Genomic DNA, 10,848 nt, shown 5'->3' with positions numbered 1-10,848 from the left:
AGATTGGATAATTAAAGCCGAATTGTTTGGAAGTAATGTGGAGAAAGAGGGAACTTAGGAATATCACTTTGGGCAAGTCATGTCTTACTCAAGGCCTGAGTTTCCCCATATGAATCGTGACATTCTGCGTTAGGCAATGATTGAAGCCAGTGGATCACGATTGAGAGTGCCTCTCAGAATCACGTGGGAAATTTTTAAAAACTATTCACAACAGTCTCATCAGGACCTTTGGGAGGGAGGTTGCGGCATATGTATTCTGAAACAATCCTCTTAGTGCAGTATCCTCTGTTGAGGCCATTGGAAGCTTCCAGCAATCTTTGCTCGAGAAAAAGCACCCAAATCTGTCGGAGATTTCGGTACTGAAGTCGCAAACACTTCAGCTCTAGCACTTTCTTGTTCCTCTTTTTGGATTAACTTGTTCATTCCAATTCATTAGTAACTTCCAATTAATTGAATTCAATAAAAACTGATGTAAAAACTATCAAGTAACATGTATCAATCTGGGAAGACTTCCTTCCTGAAGACGGTGACATTGCAAACAGATTTCTCTTTTACACATAGGATCAGGGGGAAAGGTTGGGGGAGAATACGCAAGAAAGGAACAACATTAGCAAAGGTCAACAGGAAACAGGGATCATGGGTTATAGAAAAGGAAGAGAGCTGAAGTCGGAAGGGTTGATAGAGCCAAAATTTGCAAGCTTTGTAGGCCATGCTAGGAAGTTGAGGGTATTCTGAGGTCAGTAGACTGATATGATAGAAATTGTGTTATAGAGCATCTTTCTGTCTGTGTTTTAGGGGGAAAATTAGAGGGGAACCTGCAGGTGGGCATACCAAGAGGAGGCTGGTGGGATGGTCTGGTCAGGGCAGGGAGGACAGTGGGTATAGAAAGGAGAAGTGACACGCTGATGTCTGACTTGGGCCACTGAATGGATGAGCACGTTGCCGGGTGGAAGGCGGTGTGTGGGGGAGGGACTAACCCCGCGGAGAACTGGGTTAGCCGAGATTAGCAAACAGGTATCTGGAGATTTGTAAACCTTCAGCCTCCCAACCTCCCCGGAAGGATTTAAGCGCCTTTCCTTTAAACGTTAAGACTACCTCCGCGACCCCAGGGGTCGCTGCAGCCTCCGCGGACTCTCTAGGCTCGCTCCGGTCTCCTCGCTGGCGAAGTGCGCGTGCGTTCTCTGGCCGGCAGGGGGCGCGCGTGCGCAGTCGGGGCCCGGGGCGCGCGCAAGCCGGCACCGGAAGTGTGCGGTTGCCATGTAATATCCTGGCCGCGCGGGCGCGCGAGGGGCTGAGGCGGCGCTGGGGCGGGCGCGGAGCTGGCGAGAGGGCGGTGGAGGCGGCGCCGAGGGGGCCCGCTGAGGCGCGCGGGGTGTCGGCGGCGCCCGGGAGCTTGTCGCTTGCGCGGTCCCTCCGGTTCGGGCGGGAGCCCCCACGACGGAAGGCAGCATGTCGGTGGCGGGGCTGAAGAAGCAGTTCTACAAGGCGAGCCAGGTGAGCGGAGGCCGAGGCGGGGAGTGAGCCTCGGGCCCCGGGCTGCCCGGAGTCGGGGGTCAGACCAGGCCCGACCCCGACTCGGGAGGGGGCCGCGGGCACCGAGGGGGCGACGTTGGCACGCGTCCCCCGCTCGGTGAGCAGAGCCCAGGAGGGACAGGGGCTGCGAGCGAGGTGACCCAGGCCCAGCCCGCCATGTGGGCTCCAGTCTCCTCGAGGAGGGTGGGCAGACCCCCAGGAGGGGCAGAAACGCACCCAGAGGTTGACCCGGGACTTGGACCCCTCTTCGCCTCCCCTCCTCTCCTCTGAAAGGTCAAGGAGGGAGGAAAGAAGGAAGGGGAAGAAACCCTCCTGAGGCTGTCGACACGGGACTCTTGCCAGAGAGCCCAGGGGCAGGGAAACTTCGCGTCTGGAGTGGTACTTAAAAACAAACAAACAAACCCCCCCTTTGATGGGCCCGGTTGTGCCAGAGGGTGGAATGGAAGGTCAGTTTCCCCCTCTGGTCCTTCAGGCGTCCAGTCCCTTTCCCCAGTGGCAAAGACGGTCACGGACGATTCATGCCTCCCTCCGAAGACACGCTTATGCCTTTCCTTTAAAAACACACACGCGTGGTGGTAACATAGTCTACAGAGTCCTGTGTGCTTTTCCTTCAGGGTCTTGGAGATGACATTAGAGCTGGAATTCTCCATCTCAAATGGTTCCCTGCCCTGGGGGCAGCCTGGCCCTCACCCACTTGCTACCAGAAGAACCCCCTCCCCCCATACTGACAGCACAGATATCTCCCTGGGCTACCAGATGCCCCCGGAGAACTCCCCCCTTACCCCTACCCCAGGACTACGGCCCTAGAATTTCTTTGGTCTCTTAATGGACTCATGGTATACAGGCGTCTATTGACGGACGTGTAGATTGTTTCCATTCGTTTTCTACAAACAATACTGATCTGAATAGCCAGTGACTATCTTTTTTTTTATTAAAAACATTTTTTTTAATGTTTTTATTTTTTTTTTAACGTTTATTTATTTTTGAGACAGAGAGAGACAGAGCATGAACGGGGGAGGGGCAGAGAGAGAGGGAGACACAGAATCCGAAACAGGCTCCAGGCTCCGAGCTGTCAGCACAGAGCCTGACGCGGGGCTCGAACCCACGGACCGTGAGATCGTGACCTGAGCCAAAGTCGGACGCTTAACCGACGGAGCCACCCAGGCGCCCCTGTTTTTATTTATTTTTGAAGGAGGGAGAGAGAGAGAGTGTGTGTGAGCTAGGGGAGGGGCAGAGAGAGGGAGACACAGAATCCGAAGCAGGCTCCAGGCTCCGAGATGTCAGCACAGAGCCTGATGTGGGGGCTTGAACCCTCGAACCGTGAGGTCATGACCTGAGCCGAAGTCGGCCGCCCAACTGACGGAGCCACCCAGGTGCCCCTAGCCAGTGACTGTCTCTGGTCACAGGTGGGATTGGATTTGTAGGATAAATTCCCGGAGGTGGAGTGCTGAACCCAGTCGTTTATGTGTGTTACCTGTGACCGATAAGGATAGGTTTTTTGGAAGGGCCAGGCCCCACTGCTCATTAATCTGGTGAACGCTGCAGAGCCACTCTCCGGAAAGCTGGGCACATGGGAAATTCAGTTTATTAATCCAGATCCAGGAAGCCCCAGATTCCTTGAATCCCACTGGTTCCTCCATCCCAGGTTCAGAACCGTAGGTGTGGACTTTGTGTGGGTAGAATCCACAGAACGAGCGACCATCTTAGGGATCGTGTGGGCCCCGCTGGCCAACCAGGCTTTTCCCACAATTTGGAGAAGTCCAGTGGGAGGGAAGAGAAACGAGTCCACAGTCACACAGCTGGTACCTTTTGTCCCTTGATGCACAAAGTCATGACCCTGGTGTTCGGGGCAGACCCCAGATGATGGCTGACCCCTGGAGGAACAGAGACTGAATCCAGAGGGGTTCTAGGATTACTGCCGAGGGTACAGCCCTTTGCCCCAGCAGGATGGAATTAAGTGACCCGGCCCTGGGTTAGACCCTGCCCAACAGGCGCCAGACCCCCAGCGCTTGACCGGAGCACCTGGGAATGGCTGCCTGCTGTCTGGACCTTGATGTAGTCCCTCCTGCAGGAGAAGCCCTCTCCTCCCAACCCCCAGCTGTCAGGGCCCGTGCTGGTGGCCTGGACGGTCCCAAGCAGACACGCTGTGCCAGAGGAGCTAGCTAGGCCGCTCAGACCGGCCACCAGGGCTCCTTCTCTCAGCGGGAAGCAGGTGGCCCGCGTTCGGATCTGTGAGAAGCGTGTCGAAACCTGGAAAGCGCGGCGTGGGTCAACTTGTGATCTCACCCTTCCGCGAGGCCCGTCCCCAAAGAATTGCGATGGCCACGTCCTACTCTGGGAGCGGTTGTCTTGGCCTCCTGATCCAACTCTGCTGAGTCGTGCTCTCAAGAATCATGCTGGCTGCACTCCATTCCCTTCTGCAATAGTTTCCACAGTCCCCCAGCATCTCTTGTTTATCAGGGCAAGTCCAGCGTCTCCCTGTGGGTTTCTTGTCTGCGCTCAGTGACCCCCCTCTCATCCCCTTGTCCTCAGAAGAGGGTCAGCTGTTGAAGAGGGTGTTCTGGAGAATGGTATGAGGAGGCAGCTGATGCCTCTTGAGCTCTCACGGCGTGAGCAGGCGATAATGCTCTCAGCCGGCCAGTCTCCATCTGGCCTAAGCGTAAATGCACTCCCCTTTTACACAAGAAGACTCGGCGACGTCTCTCTCTACTCTCCAGGAGACATTGGCAATATCTGGAGACATTTTGGGTTGTCACAACTTGGGTTCCTGTTAGTATCTAGTCGGGCGGAGGCTCGGGATGCCGCTCGCTCAGCACCCCGTAACGCACTGGGCAGCCTCCACCCCCAAGAATTATCTGGGCCCAGACGTCATTGGTGCTGAGATTGAGAAACTCTGCTTTAAGATTTGAGAAGAGTGACAATAATTATACCAAAACAAACAAACAAAAACGATACAACAACAACAACAAAATCTCTCCTGGGCCATTGTTGCGATAGCTACCTGCTTTTCTTAGTTTTCAAAACACAGATGACCGCATACACCCAGAGGGACAGGCACGTAAAACTCAGCATCCAGATCCCACGTTGTCAGAACCCCGGAGTGTCTGTTGGCACCTGGTATTTTTAAGAAGGTAGAAGCTTGCACCGTTGCTTCTCAGCTGGGGTGACTGACCCTGCCCCCCTTCCCTCTGCCCCCCCACCCCCATGCACCCGCTTAGGGACATTTGGCAATGTCAGAGACGGTTTTTGGTCGTCACTGCTTGGGGAGAGGGTGCTGCTGGCATCGAGTGGGTAGGGGCCGGGGACGGTTGCTAAACACCTCGCAGTACACAGCCAGCCTTCCCCACAACAAAGAATTATCCCGCCCCAAATGTGAGGAGCGCTGAGGTTGAGAAACAGTGCTTTGAAACAGGCTCTTCGTGGCAGAGGCTTGTAACAGTGTTGTTTCTAAATTGAGAACTAGAAGCCAGGTGGATGTGGGAGAGCCAGGGGCAATGGAGAGGCTTGGTTCCTAGTTGACGCTGTGACATTGATTAAAAGTTTCTGATCTCACTGCCGATACTGATAACAAACCAGTTGTTAGTATCTGGCAATATCCCGGCAAAGTCCGTGCCAGTTCACCTCTGGTGACAACGTTCAAGTCTCGCATAGGGTTGGTTTGGACTTGAATGGGAAGTTCGTGAGCTTTTACTTCTTGTTGCAAACTGGCCACTGCTGGGCTGAGGCACGGTGAAGGATCTGTAGAGGAAAATGCTGGAAGGAACAGGCATCTGTCTGAGGCCTCAGTCCTACCACCCATCTGGTACTTATGTACATATAGGACTGGGAGCGATGCTTCAGTCTGAATATTTCTGGGGACCTAAGGAGGGTAAGGAGACCCCACTAACAAGATCCAGACTTGGAAGTTCATTTCTCATTGTAAATGACATTAATTTCCAGACCTAAACTGCTAACTGCTTTCTGATATTTCTTGTGGCTGGGCCAGATTTGAGAGTGTAACTAGGGATAGAGTTGGCAGCCGCCTGGAATGCTGGCTTGACTTTTTTTTTTTCTTTTCTCTCTTTCTCTCTCCTTTTTTTTTTTTTTTTTTTTTTGGCCTGAAAGGAGGGAGAGAGTTTGAACTGAAAGATTGGTTCTGTGAGAGCTAGGAGGAAAATTCATGACTGCCATATCCCAGAGCTTTGAAGTTCGTTGGATGCTTGCTAGGCCCTGGGTTTGTGCCCAGGAGGAAAGGTCAGACTTCCTTTGAGAGGCATGAGGTGGGGAAAGGGCCGGGGCACCCAGGACCCCAACCTTTAGAGTAATTAGTATCAGGGAGATGTGGCTGGTGTTTGGAACGTCCCCAGATCCTGCCTGCTCTGACCTATTTTTTAAACCTTATTGTGTGGAATCCCACTTGATTTCCTAGCAAAGGGTTTAGCCTGTTAAGTAATAAATATGGAGTGATCTTAGATGCAAAAAATCTGAACCGTGTAGCTCCCTCATCAGCGGGAATTAAAGCACGGAACCTGCGTGCTGAGCACAACAGGCAAAGTGGGGTCCCTGCCCCAGGCCCTTGAGCTCAGCAGCTGCAGGCTACCTGCCGGAAGACCCTCTGCCTTGGGGCGGCACACGCGGGGATGGATGGCTTTGGTTGTTACTGTGTCCACGTGAGATGGGATCTGGATTCGGTCCAACTTTGCCGGAAGCAACTCTGCTGACTCCCCTTGTAAGAAGACCTTTGAACCAGCGGCATCCCTGTGGGACCCTGGACCGAGATGTCCCCGTCCCGCTCGCTTGGTGGACAGACCAGCCTGCTCTTCCCACTCGGCTTTGGGCCGCCAGCTTGCTGGATGGGTAGAGTCACCAGCCTGGTGTTTTAGGCCTGGACTGGGGAGCTACAGAACAGGGGTGAGACTGCCCTCCCCCGAAGGAACCTGGGGCCTCCTTAAACCCCACCGCTTCCCAGGCCTGTCCGTGAAGCTGGGGGAACCTGACCGCCTTCACAGGACCCTGTTCCCCGTCACGGAGGCTCTCTGTAACCAGGCAGCATCCTGCGTATTCTCGTTAACAAACCAGGACCTCTCAAGCCGGCATCGTGTTCTGCTTCTGCTCCCCGTGCCCGCCGAGCGTGAGGTGGCAAGTTCACCTCTGACTCAGAACCCTGTGTTGATTAAAGACCAGTCAGCGTGCCTGGGCGCTCTTCTCCCTACTTAGCTGGCTCTGTGCGAAGGCAGAGCCATGGGACACTTAATTATAGTCCACGTGCCTCTGAATAATAGCATGTGAGGTGAGGAGTTCCGTAGCAAGCTCCCTGCTCAGTTTCAGAAACTGGGGGCTGTCACATTTCTGAGACCCCAGAACTTAACGAGTGAACCGAGGAGCCAGTGCTGTTTACCCCTCAACCCTTCCCCCCCAGCTTTCCCTTTGTGGAGCCCCCATCTGAGCACTAGTTCGTACGGATGGTTCTGAGTTCGGCGGTTCACCCCTCAGGTGCCCGTATGCACATCTGCTCGAGTTTTTCCTCCGAGGAAACACCGGTTGTGACCAGGCCTACTCAGGCCTGCCCTTTGCCTCTGGCATGCGTCCCATGGCCTTTGACCCAAGGACACGGGCCGGTTAGCTGTGCTCTGGCCTGTCTCAGCCCTTCCCCTCTTCTGTTGTTGCCAATATTTTGAAACTGATCCAATCTGGGGAAACTCGGCTTTTATTTATTTATTAGAGAGAGAACAAGCGGGGGAGGGGCAGAGAGCAAGAGAATCCCAAGCAGGCTCTGAGCTGTCCGCCCAGAGCCTGGCGCTGGGCTCGATCCCGTGAACCGTGAGATCACGACCTGAGCCGAAATCAAGAGTCAGACGCTTAACCCCCTGAGCCCCCCACCAGGCACCCCAAAACTTAGTTTTTAGTTTGGCCCCGTGGCCCACTTCTTTCATGGGATTTCGGAAGCAAGTGTGTTGCACATTCTGGCTCTGGCAAGTGGGAGCCAGGGGGTTGGCGGGAGGAAAGTAGTCTTCTGTTTCTTATTTCGAAGGTGAAATTTGTAAAATTTGTAAGCTGGAGGGAAAGTGTGATGCTGAAGGTTTCGAGCCACAGACCTTCTCTGCCCCGGGGGTTGGGAGCTGTGCAGGCCGGCTGAGGCGTCTTTACCCTCGAACTCCAACCCTGATGGCGTTTCCTGGCTGGCGAAGTGTGAGGGGCAGCTTCTTCCGGTGCTCTTTCAAGGCTGCCCCTGGCAAGCTGGGTGGAGAAGTGGGTCAGACTGGCAGCAGCTGGTTTCTGTCTTCTCTCCTTGCTCTCTCCTCTCCCTCCCCCCTCCCCCCTTCCTCCCTCCCTCGCCTGGTCCCTGCCCTACCCCTGTCCTGGCCCCCCCCTTCCCCCCCCCCCCGCCCCAAGCTTTCGCAGGCTGGATTGGGTGGCCACTTCTCACTTCTCAGGAGCACTGCAGTTTGGGTACATTTCCGCTCATTTCCTGTTAGGCAGTAACCAGGGTTCCAGAACGCAGGATCCCAGAGGACAGCTCCACCTTCCTTTTCCGCTCAGCTCCTAGAAAAAACCTGCTGACTGGGCCCTGAGAGTGGGGTCACGCGGAGACTCCCAACCACAGCAGGAAAATAGATGTGTGATTTCCTCCGAAGGACCTGACTCAGCATCGGGTCGCTGCCCAGCTGCTCAGAGTTCCACACCTGGGGATCGAGCACCTCCAGTGGCCTCACACACCCCGTGTCTGAGACCTCCAGCCCCGTGGCCACTGTCCCCACAGGGCTCACAGTCGTAGGGAGTGCTGTCCAGACGATGTGACGTGTCCACCGAGGGTCACAGAGGCTGTGGGTCGTTCTCCCACACCCGGCAGCCCTCCCTGCCCTTGGCCTGGTGAACCTTAGTTCCCCTCCCATGTGTCCCTTCAACCTTCCCACAGCATCTCCCCAGCCCCCCGGCAGTCAGAGCCCCTGTTCCTGTTTCTCAGACTCCTGCGTAGTTGCCTTCCCAGTCAAGGGCTGGGATTGATGTCTTTATCACTGGATCCTAAGTCTCTGCGGGTAGCGCCCCGTGTAGTTCTGCCGTTGCCGTGTGCCCAGTTGAGCCCAGCCCCTGGCCTGTTCCGGACACTCAGTGTTGTATCGGATGGACGGACAGACGGATGTTTGCGCACACTAGTGAGCAAATGGTTGCGTCATGGGTTGTGGGTGCAGATGCCGGAGCTTTGGTGTCAGCACGCCTAGAGGAAGCAGAGCCTGGGACAGGCGGGAAGTATGAACATCCCCAGCTGGCCTGGCATTCAGGGCCTCCTGGAGCCCTGCCTGGTCCCGGTTTTAAGTCCCACCCCTTCCCTTTGTGGGTGGCATACTCCAGTCCGACCGGTGTGTCCGCCCAGCCGGCTACCTTGTACTGCCTTGTGCCTTACCTTCCCCACCCCAGCCCGGCCTCCCTGTCCACTTCCTGTTTGTGTCTTTATGCTTGCCATCTCCTTTGGCCACCCGCTGGAAAGACTTGTCCGTGCTCTGAGCATCTGGCCCGCTGGTCTCCACCCACGTGCCACACGCCAAACACATCCTCACACCAGAGTGTGCTTTTCTTCTTGTCAGACCGGAGCTCCTGAGGGAGCAGGGCTTGCCTGGGCCATGGCCTGCTGGCCAAGTTGTCGGAAATGGTGGGCTTCTGAGAGCGGGAGTGGGGCAGGACAGTGACAGGGACGTGGCTGCTGCTGTGTCCCTGGGGGCGGCTCCTGCTCAGGCCCAGGCAGACCTCCAGGCGAGCAGAGTGGCTGACAAGCCTCCATCAGGAACAGGTCCAGCTGGTTTAAAAATAATTCAAAGCTCAGAGACTGTCCCCTTGGCTTTAGATTGGCACGACAGAATGTGCACGATTCAGTCGCTACTCCCCAGGAGTTCCCAAGCATCACCTTGGCCCATAATTCACATCTTTGCCAGTGCCCTCCACCCAGCCCTACTTTTTCGAAAGTGCAACAAATGATGAACTTTCTGTCATTTTGGGCCTTAGCCCCAGGATTGAGCAACGACCACATTCTTAGGAAGCCCCTTGGGAAGGAAACTGGTAACTTCCTGCTCCTTTTTACCCCCAAGGACCCAAAGCTCCTCCTGGTCCCCTCCGCCGGCTCGCCTCCCCCGCTTGAGGCCCCATGGCTGCCTGAAGGCAAACGGGCAGACATCCGTCAGCCCGAAGGCCTCACCCCATCAGAGCCCGGGCTTTGTGGAGGCAGCCGCGCAGCGCTGGCCCTTCAAGGCCAGTCTTTGTGGTTCAGAAGAGGGCCGCTGAGGGGCTGGGGGTGGATTTCTCCATCGCTTAACCTCACCTGCCCGGCCTAGGGTTCACCTTTCCCTCCTGGGAGCCCAGGAGCCCTTGCTGTGGTTAGTCTCTTGCTTCTTGCTGCCCTGCGCAGGGCGGCCTTTTGCCCATCTTCGAGGGGTTTAGGACTTGCTGTGGCTCCCCACTGACTGCCAAGCTGGCCTCTGGGTCAGGGCCCCCAAACGCATGCAAGTGAGGCCCCCCACAGAGGCGGGCCGCGAGGTCCTGGACGTGAAGATCCAGGTGTATCTCCTCCAGCTGTGGCATGGAGCATCGTCGCAGCGGAGAAGTGTGAGGCGGTCGTCCCGGGCTCCCGGCCGGGCGTCTCCGGCTCCAGCGCCTCAAGGGCACCCGGGTGTTCTCTCCCTGCCTCCCACAGCAGGCCCCGGCTTTGTCCCAGAGCACGGCTTCAGCTCAGGGCGGCCGGGAGGCACTGGCAGCCCCTGCTGCTCGGTGGGACCTCTCCACCACCTGGGGATGAGCAGGCGTGGGAGTCTTAAGTGGAAGCTGCGGGCCGGAGGGGTGTCTGGGACTCGGGAGGGCGCGGAGACGGTCCTTTTGCCCAGTTGCCTCCGCCGTGCCCCTGGAGTCCATGAGTCGGCTCGGCTTTCCAGCAGAGCCCGTGGGGTTGACCTCTGGGAGTTTCCCCTCGGTGGCTCACGGCTCACGCTGACCGGGCCCGGAGCCAGCCAGGGGTGTTGCGGAGGGACGCCCCTTCTCTGGCGCCCCGCTGAGTTGTTGCTGTTGTGATCAGTATTTATGACTTTTCGCTGATCGCATCGTTGTGTTCTATTGACGTGGTCACGTGAACGTGCTCTGCGTCACGATACGTCACGTCACGTCGTGTTCCGTCAGTAGCCGTTATCTAGCTAACGTTAAGTTATATGCTTACGCGTGAAGTTATGCGCAACGCGTGTCTTACGTTGTGTCCCTGCTATCGCTGCCGGACCGTGAAGTGTTCCAAGCATAGAAATAGAGATGAGGAAGGACCGCAAGAGCCAAGTGCCCACAAGAGCTTCCTGCAACACGAAT

General features: G+C 56.2%; 1 protein-coding gene across 1 annotated transcript in view; it reads left to right on the top strand.

Annotated features, from left to right (window-relative positions):
• The first annotated feature begins 1,319 nt into the window (after window positions 1-1,319).
• SH3GL1 (SH3 domain containing GRB2 like 1, endophilin A2) overlaps window positions 1,320-10,848 on the top strand; it is a 30,825-nt gene continuing 21,296 nt past the window's right edge. The window contains exon 1 of the mRNA XM_047095121.1: window positions 1,320-1,494. Within this exon, the coding sequence (XP_046951077.1) occupies window positions 1,450-1,494 (45 nt within the window). The 5' untranslated portion in view covers window positions 1,320-1,449. The remainder of the gene's footprint in view (window positions 1,495-10,848) is intronic.

This window comes from Lynx rufus, unplaced genomic scaffold (assembly GCF_022079265.1).
Source record: "Lynx rufus isolate CCGP_SWC_20201006 ecotype Redwood Valley unplaced genomic scaffold, mLynRuf1.p SCAF_4, whole genome shotgun sequence".
In the NCBI taxonomy this organism is placed as follows: Eukaryota; Metazoa; Chordata; class Mammalia; order Carnivora; family Felidae; genus Lynx; species Lynx rufus.
Note: the sequence above shows the minus strand (reverse complement) of the source record. Positions and strands in the feature narration are given on the sequence as shown.